The sequence below is a fragment of the Atractosteus spatula genome, chromosome 22, assembly GCF_055471065.1.
Source record: "Atractosteus spatula isolate fAtrSpa1 chromosome 22, fAtrSpa1.hap1, whole genome shotgun sequence".
Classification (NCBI taxonomy): Eukaryota; Metazoa; Chordata; class Actinopteri; order Semionotiformes; family Lepisosteidae; genus Atractosteus; species Atractosteus spatula.
Window position 1 is genome coordinate 9,667,469 of NC_142727.1, and position 18,115 is coordinate 9,685,583.

The following is an 18,115-nucleotide window of genomic DNA, read 5'->3' on the forward strand; positions in this document are numbered from 1 at the left end:
CACACACAGAAGGATAATCGAAATAAAAAGTAGTTCCCGAGCACAGATCCATGGTACTTTCATTCTGCTGGAACAAAACACTGTGAAGAACTTGAATTCACACTTCGGCCTGGGCCACTGCTCTTCTAATGAGATTCTTTTAATAGAAATTATAACAGTCAAGAAGTGCAGTATAATTATACAGTATATCACTTAATTTCTGTTGTTTGGAACTGCCCAAATGACACAGTGCAGGATTAATAATGCATGTCATTGTAGTATTACTCCTGCTAGTATTGTGCAACTACCATCATTGCTTCTTTAACTAAAGACTAATTCATGTTCTTCATGATCAGTATCTTCTGATGTTACTAGAAAGCTTTTCGGAATATATCTGGGCTGGCATGTGGCTTGGTGAAAATGTGTGCCTAAGTTCTTTCAGTTCAGAACAGAAACGTTCTCGCACCACGTTACTGACAACGCTAGCCTATTCTCTCCATTCTTCCAGTCTTAGTGGAAAAAACTGGAAGCTTGTTCCGGAAAAGCCGACGTTTCCGGGATTCTTCCAGGGGAGGCTGTTTGTGGACGGTTACCCAAGGGACACGTTTGTCAAGTTGCCGGTGAGTAACGTGTCTCTTCATGATGTAGGTTGACGGAGAGAGGTCAGCTTTGTAGCTCATGAGTACAAACTTCCAGGTGTATAAACTCTCTCCCCAAGGATATCAGAGAGTCACCTTCTCTAAACTCCTTCAAATCCAGACTCAAAACCCTCTTCTTCAGAAAAGTCTTTACTTAACTGGTTCCATTCTTCACCCCTCTGCTTTTCCTAGTATCACCATCCACTGTCTCCTCTATATATTGTAATTGTGTTTTATCTTGTGTATTCTTCTTTTTATTGTTGTTGTCATCCTGTAAGTGCTTTGAGAAGCCACCTTTAAAGGTGCTATATAAAATAAAGTTTATTATTATTATTATTATCATCATCTTCCAGATTTAGTGATGCACATGGAAGAGGTACAGCAGTTTCTCCTTTTGTGTTATTCTGTTTGATCAGATCAAAAGTGACATAATGGTTAGGGCTTCGGCTAGTGCCACACAGCTTCTTGAGTCAACTTCTGGGTTGAAGCCCCTTCTGTGTAGTGTTCGCATGTCCTTCCCCGGTCCATGTGGGGTTTCATGTGGGGTTCCACATCTGACTTGGGTTCTTGTTTTCGATCAGCTTCTAAAGACAATCTGGCTAGGTCAACTGGTATTAGAGATAATTGGAGCAGGTAAAAATAAAGGAAACACAACGTTTCAGCTGTGGAGGCTTCTTCAGGTGTGAGAAAGGTAAACGGCAGGTAGATGGCAAAGATTAAATAGCACAGGAGGACAAAAGCTGGAAAAGTGGAGGGAGAGGGGAGAGGCAGAGAGGCCACAAGTGGAGAGGGGTGGAGAAAGGTGTGAAGTCAAAACCTGCATGAGAATAGAGAAGATGACGTGAAAATAAGTTGGCCATTGAGAGAAGGAGGACGGTGTGAACCTAGTTCCAGGATGAGTTTCGTTTCTGTTGTCTTTCTGCTGTGGGAGTTGAGAAACCCTTCTTGGAGAACAGAGAGAGATCAGTGTGATCATGGCCGTCTGAGGTGAAATGAGTAACTATGGGCTTGGAGAAATCTTCACAGCCCTAACATGTTCTCTGAAGCGGTCTCCTAGTCGTAGAGATAATTGTGCATCTAATGGATGGGTTGTCATCCCATATCCCAGAAGGCAGTCTTGTCTTGTGCCCTACGCATTTACAATAGGTTCTAAGTTGCCACAAGCCTTACTAGGGTTGAATAAACTCCTTTTGGATAATGGATTATTTTTTTTCCCAGTGTGTCTGGTGCATTTTATCATTTAGCCTTTTATAACATTCAGATTCTTTGTCTAGGGTTGGACAAAAGGAGTAGTATTTATCAATGGGCAGAATCTTGGACGCTATTGGTCCATTGGTCCACAACAAACCCTCTACCTCCCAGGACCCTGGCTTAACAGTGGGATGAATCAGGTACATGGTTTAAACGCTCACTGTACCTAAGTCTTTTAAACTTGCACGATGTCTTTAAAACTTGTCTTCTGTCGCAAAATGCGCTTCACAGTTTAAACAAAAACATCCTCAACTAATTTCCCTAGCATTCCATGGAGGGAAAATGGCAATGATCGAATTAACCTTTCCTTTTTGTACTTAGCGTACATTGTTTATGACTAGATTTGCACTACTGAGCTTTTGGAATGGAGTAAAATGAAGATTAGCCAGCATGCTGGGAATTTACTGCTCTACATTTACTGGGAGATTAAAACGCGATCGCATCTAATGTTGTAAATCTTTGGCGAAAGTGCACATGGGCTAGATCTGCTTGTCAGAAAACACTTGCTTGTACCAATTCCTTATTTTTTTTCTGCTGCAGATCATTGTTTTTGAAGAACAGGAAGCAGAGAGAAAGATCCAGTTAGTGGATACTCCCGATCTCGGGATGGCTGTAGACATTGAGTGATGGAGAAAGATCAAGCTGGTTTATTTTTCAAAATGCCGTGTACTATCCTGTAGCTTCTCTAGACTGGATGCCCCATTGAATGTTTTTTTTTACAATTTCGGAAAAACGCATGACTTTTTCAGTCATCAAACTAGCTTGTGGTCATGATTGATCTATGCATCCTAGAAAATTGTTACCCAATCTACCTTGTCATTAAGACCTTTTTGTTTGGGAATTTGTACATGCACTTGCATGTCTTACATTTGGTACTTATTTGTAGTCCTGATTTTTGTTGATCCTTCTGCCAGGAACTGTGTGCAGGTATTAGTGAAAATTATCTTAACTCTTGACTGCTAGCAGATCCCAAATTCCTAAGGTTAAAATGTTGGGTTTCCTTCAGCATTTGTATGTATCCTGAGAGGCATGAACAACAGAGCAAATGCTATTAGTTCATATGTTGCATTTTTAATACCTCTCAGTGTATATGTAAATATGCAGTCCTCATATGTTTATATGTCTTCATAAAATGGGATTATCATTAAAAACGTGTATTTCAGAAAACATTTGAATGCAAATTGTTTGAAAATGTTGGGTCAAAAACCATTTTGATTGTATTTTGTCAGGTGGCCTTTTTGTACAGGTTTTATTTATGTAATTATTTAATGCTTTTTATCCTCCTGAAAAATAAGAATATTTTGCTACTTTTAATATTCCACAGATAGAAGTTATTCAATGTGTATATAGTAATTTGCTGTAAAATGCCTGCCTTCTTAAATTTGAAACTTCTATCTTTAAAAGTTTTTTTAATGAAAATCTCTGCATCACTGAGAAATGACACAATACAAGCGTCATGGCCATATTCTTAGCTTATACTATTCTTGCTAGATCATTGTGGTGTACAGATTCAGGTTTTTAAATAATGTTGGCAAAATGAACTTCTTTTGTGCTTGTCACATTGTTGGTTTTCTGTATAGGGCTTAATTAAAAAAATTGTTGCACTAAAGTACAACTAAGTGACTCAAAGCTATTGTTTTCATCGAAAGTCTGGCAAATGTTTCAACCTATAATGTGTTTGACAACACTGCCTGGCAAATAAAAAAACAGTGAACAAATAAAAATGTTTTATAGGGATATTGGTTGTATCTTTCCTTTTTTTTATACCCACGTCCTTAAAAATCACACGATGAGCAAGCAAAATATATTTTTTTTATTCTGTTTATTCTGTACATTCTAATTAATGCGACATTTTAATGCTAACAAATTTGATGTTATTCCTTTCCTTAGTTCAACATTCTGAAAGAACAGTTGAAGGAACAATTTAAATTTCCTTCCGGTTTGTTTCAGAAACTGGGCAAAAGTTTCCTGAACTGCCTAGAAAGCACCCTTGCTTCAAAACTAAGAAGATGTGAAAGACTGACAAGCGAAAATAATTGACATACTCAGTATGCACTTACTATTTAGACAATATATCTTTTGCTTATATCACAATTTCAATTAAACCAGGGAATTTAATTGAAACTCCTTAATTGTCTCACCGTCTGAACTACATAGACAGAAAAACATTCTGGTTCAGTTTATTTTTGGGCAACTCATGAACAGAAAGCAGTAATTGAATTACGTTTCCACCTTAATACTGATTGAAAGCCTTTTTTTGGTATTAAACAGCTAATTCTATGGATTGCAGTTTTCGTCTTTTTCAAACTGTAAAAAGAAAATGAATGCCAAACTAAAGAAGGAGGGCAAACCAGTATTTTTCTAGGTTTTATTTCTTTCAGTTTTGATATTTCAGTTCTTCTTACTAACATGGAATTGTGGAGGGAAATGAACAACCTTTAGTCTAATAACATGCAGAAAGTGCTTCTTGTAACCCCCAACGTGGATGAAAATGACAACCAAATTACCAAACGATGAAATGTACTATAGCAAAGACCTAAAAGGTGGGGGTTTCACATGAAAAAGGATTAAAAAGTGCCATGGGATTAAAACCAGCTGTAATCGCGAATGACCAGAAACGTAGCAGACGAGCAAAAAAAACCCAAAACAATTCAGACTTGCTTATTTTCAGAGGGTTTTTCAGAAACTGCAGCTGCTCTCCCCTCGGACAGAGGTTTCTGTACCCGTCAGCGCCGACGTTAGGCTTGTCAGATGAAGAATGACTCCGCGTCGTTAAGTATTGATGAATGGAACTACTGAACCCGAGTGTTTTGCTTGGGACAGAAGGAGTGAAGTGTACAGAAAGATCGATGTGCAGAGTGTGGCTCGGTGTGGTGTTTGCGTCTGGAAAGCAAAACCTAAATAAAGAAGTTAGCCTGAAGGGAAAAAAAAACAAACAGACCAGAATGAAGAAAGCACATCTTGAGTTTCGACAAAGAAGACAGCCTGAGCCCTGATCGCTCTTTTAATACTTGATGTATTTTGGATGAGGAGCCTAGACAAGCTCACTCAGGCTTGTTTCAGGAGGAGGCAAGGGAGTGTGCTGAAGGAACTGCTGGAAACACAGCAGTTCCCCTGGACTGAAGACCGGAGCGAGATTTTGGAAGCCTGTTGCTGCTTCATCGTCTTGGGAAGAGCTGTTTTTTTTCCAGCAAGCAGAGAACGCTGGCATCAAGACCTAGGGATACCGAGAAAAGCTTAAAAGGCCCTACCTTCTGTCTCCTTAGTTTGCAAAGCTAGCAAAACGCCCTGAATTTTCTGTTTTCACAACAGGGAGAAACGATCTGTGGATAATTTGTGCAGAACATCCAGCACCCAGGAGCCTAATGATGAGTTTTCAAAAACATCTTTCATCTTTCTAAAATTATCGGTGTATGCTGAGCAGAAAGGACTTATTGCAGTATGATATTATCTTGAAGGTTTTAATTTTGTCCAGGAGCAACACAGCCAATCAATAGAACCACCAAAAAACGATACCTAAGTGCTCAAACGATGGGAATGCAATTTTGAACAACAGCAAAATGTACAGGCAAAGCTGTAATATTTCTACTGTAAGTTGAAAATGATTGTGTAGTCTCTCCTGTGAGATTGTTCTCTTTCTGTTCAATTTTGTTGTGCAAGAATTCAATAATTAAAACATACACAAACCAAATCGATTTCTCCTATCTAGAGAAGTGATTCAAAATGAGGCTGACCTGCACTTAGACTTCTGCCCTCTGGGTTGAAAATGGAAGAAACAGAATTTTGTTCTCAGTCTGTAATTTCAAAGAATATTGTGGAAAAACAATGTAACAAAAAGCTTATACCATTAAAGAAAACTTATTGCCATAATGTTTGTACTGATGTCTTTGCAAGTGAATATGAATATGACCACTGTCGGAAGTGCATTTTTATCTTGCTTAATGCTTTAATCTTTTCCCAGCGATTTCAAAAGAAAATATTACTAGTTCTGAAAAGCATTATATGGTTAACAAAAGACAAAATTCACTTAGGAACAGCTGCCATTCTACTTGTATCCATTTGAACTTACAGACACAGAATGAGAACAATGTAATATTTACTGTGATTCCAGCCTTCGTCCAATAAATTTGAGGATGAGTCTTGTACATTCATTCCACCCTAATTTCTGTTTCTATTGCAGCCTTATAACACAAATCTAAATTAGAACAACTCAAAATCAGTATGTCTACCATAACACAATGAAGGTATTCTTTAAATGTGAATAACTGCAAACAAATAATTAATCTTTTCTATTCAGGTTAATGCTTTGAAGCCTTCATTGGAACATTGTGCTTGTTTTGTTTTCACACTATTTTATTTCTTTCTCTTTATCTACCAGTGCATCAAAAATAGTCATGAAATGTGTTTCAGAACTGATTTGTGGCCAGAAAAATCTCAATTTTCTCCATTTTTTTTTTTTTACTCGGAAGCAATCATTGCCTGTCTTTAAGTAGCCAAGGGGAAAAAAAGTAGCTACAACACACTTACAAATACAGTCATTGGAATTTTCCTCATCACATTCATGAGCTTCCATTCATTAATTTGTTCATGTATTTAAATGACAAGGTAACATTTCAAGTTCAAGCATAAATGTATACTGAAGGGCATAGAAAACATAAATGCGAATGGATCCAGTACAGTTTCCTTGCAGTTTCAAGTAATATTGTTCTATTACAATTTCTTAATAACCAGTTTTGTTTGAAACTGGTATCAGAAATACAAGATCCAGATACAGAGAATGAAGCCTGAATGTTATATAGGGACAACAAGAGGTATTTGGAAATAATCCTGTAGACTCTTCAAAGCGTTTTGAGAAAGGTAAAAACACCCATGTCCAGCTTTTCCTCTTAAAACTCTACTGCCCTTCTCTGATAAAAGAATGCCTTCAGAATGTATGGATTGAAAGAAACTACAAAGACGTAGGTTGCATTATGGAGAACTGGCTTTAAATCCTGGCTTGTTGTTCCTCCCTGTGCCTGGAGTGAGGAAAGAGATCCTGTCTCGTCTGTCGGAACGGCTTGGCTGTGGCCTCTCACCACTGAGAAGGAAGAGCTCTTCGTGTCCCGTGAACGAACGCTAACGAACTCTGCGATTGTTACCGTCTTGCAGAGCCCAGAAAGTCTCAGGAGGTGACAGATTTGAAACCCGACAAGGGAGCCAGGCCGAGACGCCCTGCCCTCTTTTCTTTTGTTGACCCTGCAAATGTCCAGTACCGTTGGATTCGGGGTTCTTCGAAAAAGAAAGTGTGGTAAAGTTAGTTCCATCTACAAAAATGGAACAAATGCTATTGCTTTCAGCACTCATTTATTGAATGCCTCTCTGTATATGTTCCTGACAACTAAATATCAATATTTCTTGAATTATAAAATCCGAGGAAAGCATCACCCGGAAGTATGTGAAATTTTATTAGAATACACCACTGAAGTGTGAAGTGAAGTGCCTATTTTTTATGCAATTAAACCTAGACTTTGGAAGATGGAGGGGGGCTGGTCTGAAATTTTTTTAGGCTACAAATGTTCTGCCCACATTTCATGACATCTGTGCCAGGACCACATGGAATGAAGACGTACAGTAAGTGCCATAGTTAAAGAATGCGCGCAAACATTAAAAAAATCAAAAGCAGGCATCATGTCAAAGAGGTATGTAGAAAAATTCGACGTTCCTTCCCTTTTGCACTGACGTTTGCAGAAACGAGAGATTGAAAGACTCATTTGGTACGCGAATGGCCCAACCCCTGTGTACGTCTGCTCCTGCTGAAGGTATGTGCTGTACATTTCAGGAAACTTATCTGGTCAATTTTCCTTTTTCTTATTTCGTTCCCCAGTGAATGTGAAGTCAAGGGATGGCGTCTGTCCCACCTCCCACAGTCAGGGTGTCATTAAACATTCACTTCCCTGTCGCGGGACCATTCTAGTTAAGCAGGGTTGCCTTCCCTTGCTCAGCCTTCCCAGTTTCCAAAATGGCCTCTTGAGGTTACACTGAAGAGCTGCTCTTTGATTGGCTGGCTCCCGCCCTCACCCTCACTCCTGCCACCGTGATTGGTCAGTGTGTGGATGGCAGCTCACACACTGCGCGGGGATCGTGTCTAATCTCGGTCACCCAGATGGAATCTCGGTAACGTTGTGCTGTTGCTCTTTATTGGACGCGGTTGTTGTCACAGTATCATGCCATGCAGATGCAAAGACGAAGACAGGTTCTTCTCTCTGTGCCTGTCAGTTTCTCTCGGTTGCCATGTTTGACTTTGCATCGTTATTTCTGTTCGTCTGCTTTACTTAACACTAAAATTAATAAATATTGCCATCCCGTACTATCTGTGCTTTTATATTATATATATTTTTAGTTTTTTTAAATTTACTTTTTCATTTTAGTAAAAACATTTTGGATTCAGGATCCTATTCCAAATACAGTGGAGTCGCTGTTGGTGTTTGACGTCCGTGACAAAAACACACCTACAGAGATCCGTTTATCTGCATCTGTTCAGTTCAGGTGACAGTTTTCATTGCAGTAACCCCTTGGAAAGCAGTTTCCTGTGAAAAAAGACAAAGACTTTTTTAAGAAGGATACAATCTTCTATTCCTGAGAGAAACAGTGTAGAAACTCTCTCAGCCTCTTTGAAATTTTGACAAAGTACCTGAATGTCCATTAGAATGCATTTTTTCTGCAGGAAAAGATTCACATAATTCTTGACAAGGGTGGCTTTGACATTAGTTTTAATACACCAATTGTTAAACTGGCTTCTATATAAAAGGTTGTTTATCATAGGTCTTATTTTTTAGCATGTTTTAGCTTTACCCATTAATTTACTTTTATTCTGTAATTTTGTGGCCTTAGGGTTAAACGGTCCTAAATGAAATGATTAAGGGTATTTATCCAAAATTACCAAAAGTATCGAAAGAGAATGATCTCCTCCCAAGACATACTAATAATGTGATGCGTTATCTGTGCCAACAGTTTTAAAGCAGTCGAGAGCTACTTAGTGAGCGAGAAACACTGGAGAAAAACAGATGTTACACATGTTATGATTGACTCAGTATTATACCTACAAAAAAGTAACTCGCACAAACAAATTGCGAGCAGGAGCAGTTTGCGTAATAGGGTTTGTTTCTGGACATGGCTTAGTGGGTTACTTTCTGATGAAAACATGGACTAAGTGCCTATTCAGGAGCGAGCTCAGCTGTTTTAGGAGTCTTTCATGTTTCAATTCCATTTCAGTGAGCGGGTTCCTAAGAATCTTTGTAAGAGGGTTTTTAGAAAACGTATGACAGGTCACAGCCACAGGCCAACACATTTTTATCTCAGTCCTCTGTCTGCCTTAGTATACTGGTCCAGTATGAAGCTCACAGCCAGGCATTCAGTTATTATTATTATTTGCACCATTGGCTCCTCAGCCAAGCACACACACCACACGTCTCTCATACTGAGCAGGGTAGCTACCACCATATTTAAGCCAGGACACCAGTAGTTTCAAAATTGGGAAGAAAAAAAGTCTCATTACTTACTACTTGCTACTCTCATAGTCAGGAAGCCAAATTATAGTCATTATCATCATATTGTGTTAATAAAAATTAAAAGTTCTAGTTTCTACTCCTCTTCTGCCACTATCTGCTCTAACTGTAGTTAGTGGAGTACTGCAGGGATCTGTACTAGGACCACTGCTTTTCCTAATTCATTTCAATGATCTAGATTCTAGTATAGTTAGTAAATCTGTCAAGCCTGAGTGATGATACCAAATTAGGAGGATCAGCAAGCACTGTGGAAGCAGCAAATTACATTAAAAAATAGATAAAATTCAAGACTGGTCAAACAACTGGCAGATAACGATTAAAGTAGTTGAATGAAATGTTTTGCACAAAGATAGTAAAAATGTTAATTAAAAACCTAAAATGTGTAACTCCGAGCTACAACAGGCTACTTAGCTGCATATGATAGTCATTTATAACTCCTAGACAATGTGCACAAGCAAATAAAAAGGGAAACACGTACAGTTAACTGTGCAGAACAATGCAATACTGAATTTGTATAGATTGTATGAGAATTTAGAATATTGTATGCAATTTTGGTCAACATATTAAAGAAAATATATTGCTGCTTTGGAATAAGTCTTGAACAGAGCAGACCATGAGGGTCCACAAAGACACTGACAGACAATCTAGCAATTATTTTCAGAATGAACTGTGAAACTCAACCCAGAGGGCACAAGTGAAAACTATGTGAATGTGAATTGAGAAACAAGAACAACAGACACTTCTTCACCTAAGGCTTGTGGTAGGATAGAACACGCCACCCAGCTGTTGAAGCTGATATTCCAGCACCTTTCAAAAAACAACTAGATGAAATCCTGGGATCAATTATCTACCTATTACCACATGGGCTAGATCAGCTGAAGCTCGTCTCCCCTTGATTGTAAACTAGTTTTATTCTTATGTTCTACTTTTTAGTATTTTCTCATACCACTATTTAATTTGATTTTGCACATGCAATGCTAAGCTTGACGTGCTGCACTCTATTTATACAGACTTTGTCTGGGGTAAAAATTGAAAATTCTGGGTAGTTTTATGTGAATTCAAGTTTGAACTCAGCACTTCCTTCTTTTTTTATCCCGCCTTGTCCAGCTAGCTGCCTGATTCTGAATCTTGATTGGTTGCAACAACTGAATGATTGGCTTAAAAGCATGCCAATCATGAGGAAAAATGAATAAGGATGGCCCATGCTGACACAGCTGTAAGCTGTTGGTCAAACTGACCCCCTTGGAAACACAGTGAGAGAGTCACCTTTGTAGAGTTTTGATTTTTTGAAAGACTTAATATTTAGAGTTTAAATATATAAACAATGATTCCTAGTGAGAAATAAACTCGGGTCTTCAATTTTGTGTCTGAGTCATGTACAACAAAGAATAAAAACAATAGAAGATACACACTGTTTCAGAGCTCAAGGATCAAGGGATGTGTCCAGCTTCTAGACAGAACAGAGGCACAGAACACGCACAGAAAGTAAGACCGTTTTCAAAAGCTTATTGTCTGTTTGGTTTGGTTTGATAGATGTGTTTCACACCTGATCTTATATATTACTAAAGCTCATTAAAAAACTAAACGAAGATCAGGCTAATGAGCACTGAAGAAGGTGTTTTGGAACTATTCAGTTCGTCTTACTGTGCAGTCCTACTGGAAGTATGCAGTTCTGACAGTGTACAGTTCTGCTAAGGGTATGCAGTTCTGACTGTGTGCAGTTCTGCTGAGGGTACGCAGTTCTGCTGAGGGTAGTAGTTGTTCTGACAGTGTGCAGTTCGTCTGTTGATGTGGAGTTCTATTTGTGTGCTTATCCTTGTGCTGTTTGCTGTTTTTTTCATTTTCACATCATCTGGGATTATATCACTGAAACGGGTGCACTTGTCTGTTTCATTAGTCACATATCACATCCATATTGAAAACTTTCTGGTGGGATTATCATCCTGTTTTGATTTGGATTTGCAAAAAATCAAAGTAAATATGATGGTAAAGGTGAAGGCAAGAATGTACTGTAATATCCACTAAGCCAACTTACTTTCCAAATAATGGGAGATTGATATTTCTTTATCTGTTTGTTGCTTTGATTTTTTCTTGGCCTAAAAGCGTTGGTGTTCTTGTTGTTATCTTACCTGTGTCATGATGAGCTTCAGATTTCCACGTTGGGGTCTGTGAATCCTTTCTTTCCTTCATTAACTAGAACGGGCTTTTCTGTCCTGGTGTGCCATACGAGAATCTGCAGAAAGATAGGTAGGTGTGGTACACTTAGTGTGTGAAGACAACAAGGCTTTGGTAAGGAGTCAGTATTGCAGATTGGCCCACAGTCATGGATAAGTATTCAGCCCAGAGCTTTGGGATGTGTGGGAGGGCAGCAAATTATTAACACATTTATTGAAACAATTGTAGTTCATCCTGCTCATCCTTCTTCCAGCAGTGCTGACATCACGTCATTCTTTTCCCTCCGCCCGCCATGAATTATGCATCGGCATGTTCCGAATCTGCCAAGCAGTATGTTGTGCTCAGATGGGTTTAGAGGAGGTTAAGAGCCACACTTTCAGCTGAAGAGGAAGATTATGGGAATGAGAAGTGTCAGTGCATGCCCTCAGCTCTTCAGCTTTGGAGGTGACACTACTGTGTGACTCTTGTTGTATATCATTCACCAAGTCAGTCGTCTGACAGTTAACCTGCGGGTAAGCTTTCAAGGAATTAAAAAAAAAAAATGCTTTACAGAAAGGATTTTGCTTGAAGCATATCAGATATCTTTGATGGTCACTTGCTTCAGCTTTCTTTTCCAATATAGAAATGAAAAGAACTATCACACAACATAACACATAGAGGGGAAGATCTGTTGCTACTTTACCAGGACACTCCTCCTATGGACTGACTGTTTTCTGAGTAATTTGTGAGCGCAGAATGTAAGCATTTTTATCAGTTTTTTAAGGAGAAAAATGCATATGAAAGCTTTAAAGTTTTATTTACTATTTAAAATAAGAGGAAGAATTTCTGAGAAAGAAAATTAAAGTGTATAAGAAATGTCAAATATCTTCAGAATATTTGCAATAGATTTATAGCATGCCAAGGGTCTGCTGTCATAGTGTGAGCTTGTGTAAAATAGTGAGCTGACATTATTTACCTGCCCCTTCAGTCCAATGTGTCCTCAAAAGATTGCCATCAACAAAAAAGAAAGCTACACTTTTGCCCAACTTACTGTATACCAGACGTTAGCTTCCTGGAGGAAGAATTGGAAATGAACGACAGTACATTCAAAAGAGGCAATCGAGCAATTCCCCAAGGAGTGAGAACCATGCTCTTATAAAAAAAAAACATTCCTCAGACTTTTGCCTACCTTCCTTTTCAAGAGCAAAAGTGCCTTGAATTTTGGATCTGAAACGAGGATCACACCTTCCCCCTTCTCTCAAAAACAGACTCGTTTCCTTCATTTGCAGGTTTTGACTTCCCACCTTTCTTCCCCTCTCTAGACTTCGCACCACCCGAGCGCCCACTCTGCCTCTCTCCTGCTCCCGCCTCCTCTCCTCTCCCGGCTTTTGTTCTCCCACACTTTACCAGCTGCCGATTTTCCTTCTCTCTCTCCCTCTCTCTCTCTCACACAGCCCTAGAAGGATCCACAGCCGAAAAACGCTGCGTTTCCCTTTCTTCTCTTTTCAGCAGGGAATAAGCCTGTACTTGTTGGATTTGGGATGTTGCCACTTGACACCATAAAATTTGTATTTTTCCCACCACACGAAATAATCTCCTGATCACTAAATAATCAGGCCAGTGGCAGCGCTGGCTCAGCTGCTTAGTTGAGCAGGAGAGGCTAGGAGGCAAACCAGGAGCTATCGCTTTGGGATTGTACCATAAGGGGCACCTCTGAAATATTCATGAGTAACACGCACCGTTTCAGTGTTGGATAATTGCTCCCGCTGCTCATTCTTGAAAACCCAGTACCAGACGTTAGTGTTTCCCCTCACCCATAAAGCTATGGGGGGAAAAATGCCCCCCTCCCCACCCACCCCAGATGCTAAATTTTCCCTCCTCCATCTGTGCTGTGAACTGACCGCTGCCGCGCTCACCTTAGTGCAATTGGCCGCTTTGGGCTCGAGGTCGTTCAGTGTGACGAGCTCTCTGAGGAGGCTGCTCTCCTGGTAGCCCCCCTTGACGCCTCGCAGCTTGAAGTAGGCCTGGGGCTTGAAGAGGATGAGCCTGAGGTTGATGGCGAAGCCCGCCATGTCGATGGCGAAGGGCCGGTGGGGGTCGAACACCGTCTTCCACCCGTAGACCTTCCCCGCCGCGTTCACCTTCGGGGACTCGTAACGCAGGCCCCCCACGAACGCCACCGGCCACACCGACACTTTCCGCGTCGACCGCATCTGGACCACGTGGGGGGGGAATAGGGAGAGACAGAAAGACACGAGAAATGTCTTCCCCGGCTCTGGAATGGGTACCGAAAGGTTGCGATTTATTCTTGGACGCTGAGCTCTTGTTATTGTTCACGACTTCATCCTCTACCGCAAGAAAGGCAGTAGAACTGCAGCATTTATGGTGTCTTGAGTAAATGAGCGAAATGCAGAACTGTTCGTTTTTTTTCTTTAACACTGCAGAAACGACGGCAGGGCTTGGGAAATGAGAGACTACAGCTGTACGCCCTTTAAAGGTTACAGGCAGACAAATGGCCTGTTTTATCAAGAGGTCGTGAATTCATAATGTAATATTCTCTACAGCAGCAGAAATGCCGCTGGAGTTCTAAGGGCAGAGCTAGGGATTTCGGCTTGATGTGGGCAAGTAGGCCGACGCGATGGGTCTTTCTCTTATAAGTGGGATTGCCGGCTGCCGACACGGGGGGAAAAAAAAACTGCAGTTACTCTGAGACCACTCAGGCTCACAGAAGGATGAGCTAGTTTATGAGCAAGCCAAGCAGAAGCAATACTTCCCAGGCGGGTTTAATGAAGCTTCGCTGTACGTGGGCACAGGAAAGCATGTGTCTCCCCTGGGTTGGAACTGATGTGTCCTCTGGTGTGATAGGCAGAAAGATGCTTTATGACAGAGGCTGGGCTCTTTCCCTGCGCTCAGCAGTGCTTTCTCGTGCTTCTGGTCCTGTGGGTTGGTTCATGTCGGGGGGCTGGAGGGTTTGTGGATCTCATTAAAGGTGGGTGATAGCGGCCGAGATTTTCAAATTGATTAATTAAGCAAATTAGCTTAGGGGTAAAGTAAAGCTTTCATAAACCTATGCCCGCGAAACAGTAAGCTCCCCTGACTGTTTCTGCCCAGCGGTGCTTTAGTGTTATTCAGAAGCTAAAGTCAGTTCAGTTCTGTTAAACAGGGCTTGTGGTCCTTTCACTTGGCTCAGTAGCTCCCTATTCCCTTGATAACTGGCAGGATTAATAGTGTGTTGTTCATAAAATACTACAACGGAGTGGGAGGTAAGGATTCAAGCTGGGCTGTATCCCTTAGTCATTAACCTTTGTCAACAAGTTACATTTCACTGCTTCAGTCTGGAAAGATGGTTTGTTTCAGCAGATTTCCCATGTCTGTAGGATTGCAGAACCCAACACCCTCTCTGTGTGTTGCAATCCTTTACAGGCCCTTTAAAGATACACAGTGCATCTTCTGAAAGCTTCCATGGTTTTTGGATTTCCTTACCCATACCCAAACACACAACGTTTCTGGAATGAGACACAATTACCCCACCGTTCCAGCTCACTGTGGTCAAATGTAATTTCCCTTTATTGCTGTAGCCCACGTTTAACCAAATGGGAAAGTTGATGAATGTGTGCATTACAAACTCATCACCGGGCTGGAGTCTCATTTCATCTGATAGACCTAATCAGCGGAAGGGCCTCATCGCCCAAACGTATTACAGTGCAGTTCTGTTCGCTGTGGTGCTGTGAAGTGAATTAAACTAAATTAGATTTTCTTTGTCCAGCCTGAGGGAGCTGTAGATTCAATGTAGGCAATGGGCTGAGATCGGTGTCTTGACTCTGGCGGATAATTGAACGAGCCCTGCACCTAAGACTACAATCCCTGCTGGATCCCGATTACAAGGGAAATCTGTATTCGCAAGCGAAAATGCACAGCCCACCAAGTCAAACACCGTTTTTTCCATCTGTACTATTGTTTCATGTTTTTCCTTTTAGAACTCCTCATGACGCACCAGTGGTAGATGTTTTGGTAGTATGAAGAGTTTATTAAGATAAATACTCCTGAACGCTGAGCTCAAGATCATAAAAAATCGCATAACTGAAATTTTCAGCTGTGATGATGAAAGTTGTTGTTCATTTAATATTGATCCTCCATGTTGTGTGGGGAATCCCTGCTCTGTACTCACGGACACAGGACTTACATCATAAATCAGAACACGACATTCCTTTTTTATGGTTAATTATGTATAACTGATGGATGGAGGTGAAAGTACAAATTAGATTAAACCACTGATGGGACACAGTTAGCATTTGCTTTCGATGCTGAAAAGAAAGTTGTTTCCAAAACCTGTGTCGGAGAATATACCCAGCCCTAGGCGTCTGGTGTGTGTCTTGATAAGTGATTTAAATATATTAGTGACATAACTGAAAGAGATTAGGCTGATCTGCAGCCAATGAGTGAAGGTTTTTATAAAGGTTGTGGCAAACCCAGGCTTATACCTGAAGCTTTGTGTGTCAGGCAGGGCTGAGAGCACATCACTGAATTGAACCCAGTATCTTTGAGGTAGCAACATGCTGCCTGGACTGATGTTTGATGTTTACTGATAAATTTGACCTTGCAGTCACTTAAATCAGAATTTTCCATCTTATTTGTTACAATGGGCCAGATTTAATTAAAATATTTCAGGTGGGCCACGCATACCATACATGATCGAAATACTAGGCACAATCCATATACATGCACTGTATTATTCATTTGTAGTGTTCTGTGTTTAGGCGTTAATTTTACATTCTCCTGTTAAAATGTAAAAAGCATTCATGGATACCAATTTATCAAAATGTACTCATTACCCTCTGAGAATGGGACAGTTTTTAGCATTAATGGTAATTATTTAAAATATAATAGGAGTATGCTACATACATCTCTGTTGCGTTGAAAAGAATATAATTTGACAACTCGTGAAAATAAAGGAAAAATTATGTTCACCCGCCACAAAAATACTCTGTTCATGAATTTTCGTTACGACAAAGCACGTATTTTAATGTATTTTGTGTTTTAACTCTTGGAAGTTCCATTAACACTAAAACAGCTGCTTGCGATGATAGTGGAGAAGCAGCTTAGGCCATATTTCATAATCAGTAATGTTTCGGTGTTTTCTACCGGATCTATACAATTGGTGCAAGTCAAGGTTAAGAGGTGTTGCTTGACAAAAAGGACCTCAAGTGCAAAACTCTGTTGGCAAAATATCAGCAATATTTTAAAATAGCAATAAATTCACTTCTACAACTATTGCTATTTCCCTTTGGCAAAAGCTCCCTGTTGTGCACATCACATATATTGGCTTTCTATTTACTTCTATAAACAAATAGTTTTCTCCACTTCTCTTGAGCCACATGCATTTTTATATCTTCCGTACATAGTACTACAGCCCTAAATGCTGCTGTGCATATTAATCTAATATTGTTAAAACGCCCAATGAGACTGATGGTGGCTCAGTTGCTGACGTTACTCCGAAAACTTGGAGGAGGAATATAGAGGCAGTGTGTCTGTGGGTCTTTTCCCCACCATTGTCATGCAAAGCCATGCCCCTGCCAAACAGGATTGCGCCATCAAAGAGGAGCGCTGCAACTGGAATGAGGTAGATATTGTACGGACAAGGAATGTGAAAACGTGTGCTGGCTTAATCTGCGACTGTGGATGCTCAGCCAAAGAGCAAATTGATTCCGGGCTGAGGGTCTGGTCACACCTGCCACACTGGCTGAACACTTGAGCTTGTTGGTCCAGACTTGGCCCCGGGACCGAAATGTGTGACACACTGACATAAACCATCTAAATAATCAGGCTTACTAGTGAGTAATCCACGGGTATGTTTTCTGCATTGCCGATATCAAAGCAAATGAGTCTCTTTGTTTCCCATGTTTCTTGCAGATTTATAACCAGGCTCTTTTGTGAAGATGCCATGGGTTTAACATCTTTCCCTCGCCTCTTTTACCGAGTGGAGAAACGCAATGGCCCACGGGGGGCAATTTTAAAGCTGCAGCGCCATAACAAAAGAAAAAAAATCAAATGAACACCGTCACGGTCATTATAAAAAAAAATAAAAATAACAGAGGGCCAAGAATAATGGTGAAAACATAGCAATGGAAACTGGTTTCTGGGGGAAAAGAGTAGCAGCTGAATATAAATCAATAACCTCTGTAAGCAAGCTTCACAGTTCACAGTGGCAACATAAGCATTTTTTAAAAATACAGCTTGAATAATTAATGAACTCGGCTCTGCGGTGCACAGTGCTTCACAGAAAATGCTACATATTTTATGGACCATTTTAATTTGCTTCTCCTGGAGAGGCCCGTTATGTGTTTCTCTGTCACCGTTTGCCGCCACCAAGATTAATGGAAACAACATGGCTCTTATTAAAAACTAATGGGCCTGACATCTTTCGGGATATCGTGCGTTTGCAGGACTTTTATCTCCACCTGGGGACAAAGGGAAGCAACGTGCTCCAGATTCGTTCTCGGCCATGCCGAACTGGACGTGCCCTGGGCATCGGCCCGCCGGTTTTATCTC

The 18,115-nt window shown here is 40.5% G+C and overlaps 2 protein-coding genes across 7 annotated transcripts in view; one reads left to right on the top strand and one right to left on the bottom strand.

The window, feature by feature from the left end:
- The window catches only part of LOC148816758 (beta-galactosidase-1-like protein 2), a 31,165-nt gene extending 27,560 nt beyond the window's left edge, over positions 1-3,605 (top strand). For all 5 annotated transcript variants that reach the window (XM_088939473.1, XM_088939468.1, XM_088939469.1 and 2 more), the window contains 3 exons: positions 488-599; positions 1,892-2,008; positions 2,409-3,605. In XM_088939473.1, coding sequence (XP_088795599.1) covers positions 488-599; positions 1,892-2,008; positions 2,409-2,495 — 316 coding nt within the window. In that variant the 3' untranslated portion in view covers positions 2,496-3,605. The remainder of the gene's footprint in view (positions 1-487; positions 600-1,891; positions 2,009-2,408) is intronic.
- Positions 3,606-4,224: 619 nt separating this feature from the next.
- Positions 4,225-18,115, bottom strand: part of b3gat1b (beta-1,3-glucuronyltransferase 1 (glucuronosyltransferase P) b) — a 94,261-nt gene continuing 80,370 nt past the window's right edge. The window contains exons 6-8 of one of the 2 annotated variants that reach the window (XM_088939474.1): positions 13,483-13,779; positions 11,542-11,645; positions 4,225-8,434 (exon numbers count right to left, since the gene is read on the bottom strand). In XM_088939474.1, the coding sequence (XP_088795600.1) occupies positions 11,559-11,645; positions 13,483-13,779 (384 nt within the window). In that variant the 3' untranslated portion in view covers positions 4,225-8,434; positions 11,542-11,558. The remainder of the gene's footprint in view (positions 8,435-11,541; positions 11,646-13,482; positions 13,780-18,115) is intronic. The other variant, XM_088939475.1, reaches the window with a different exon arrangement.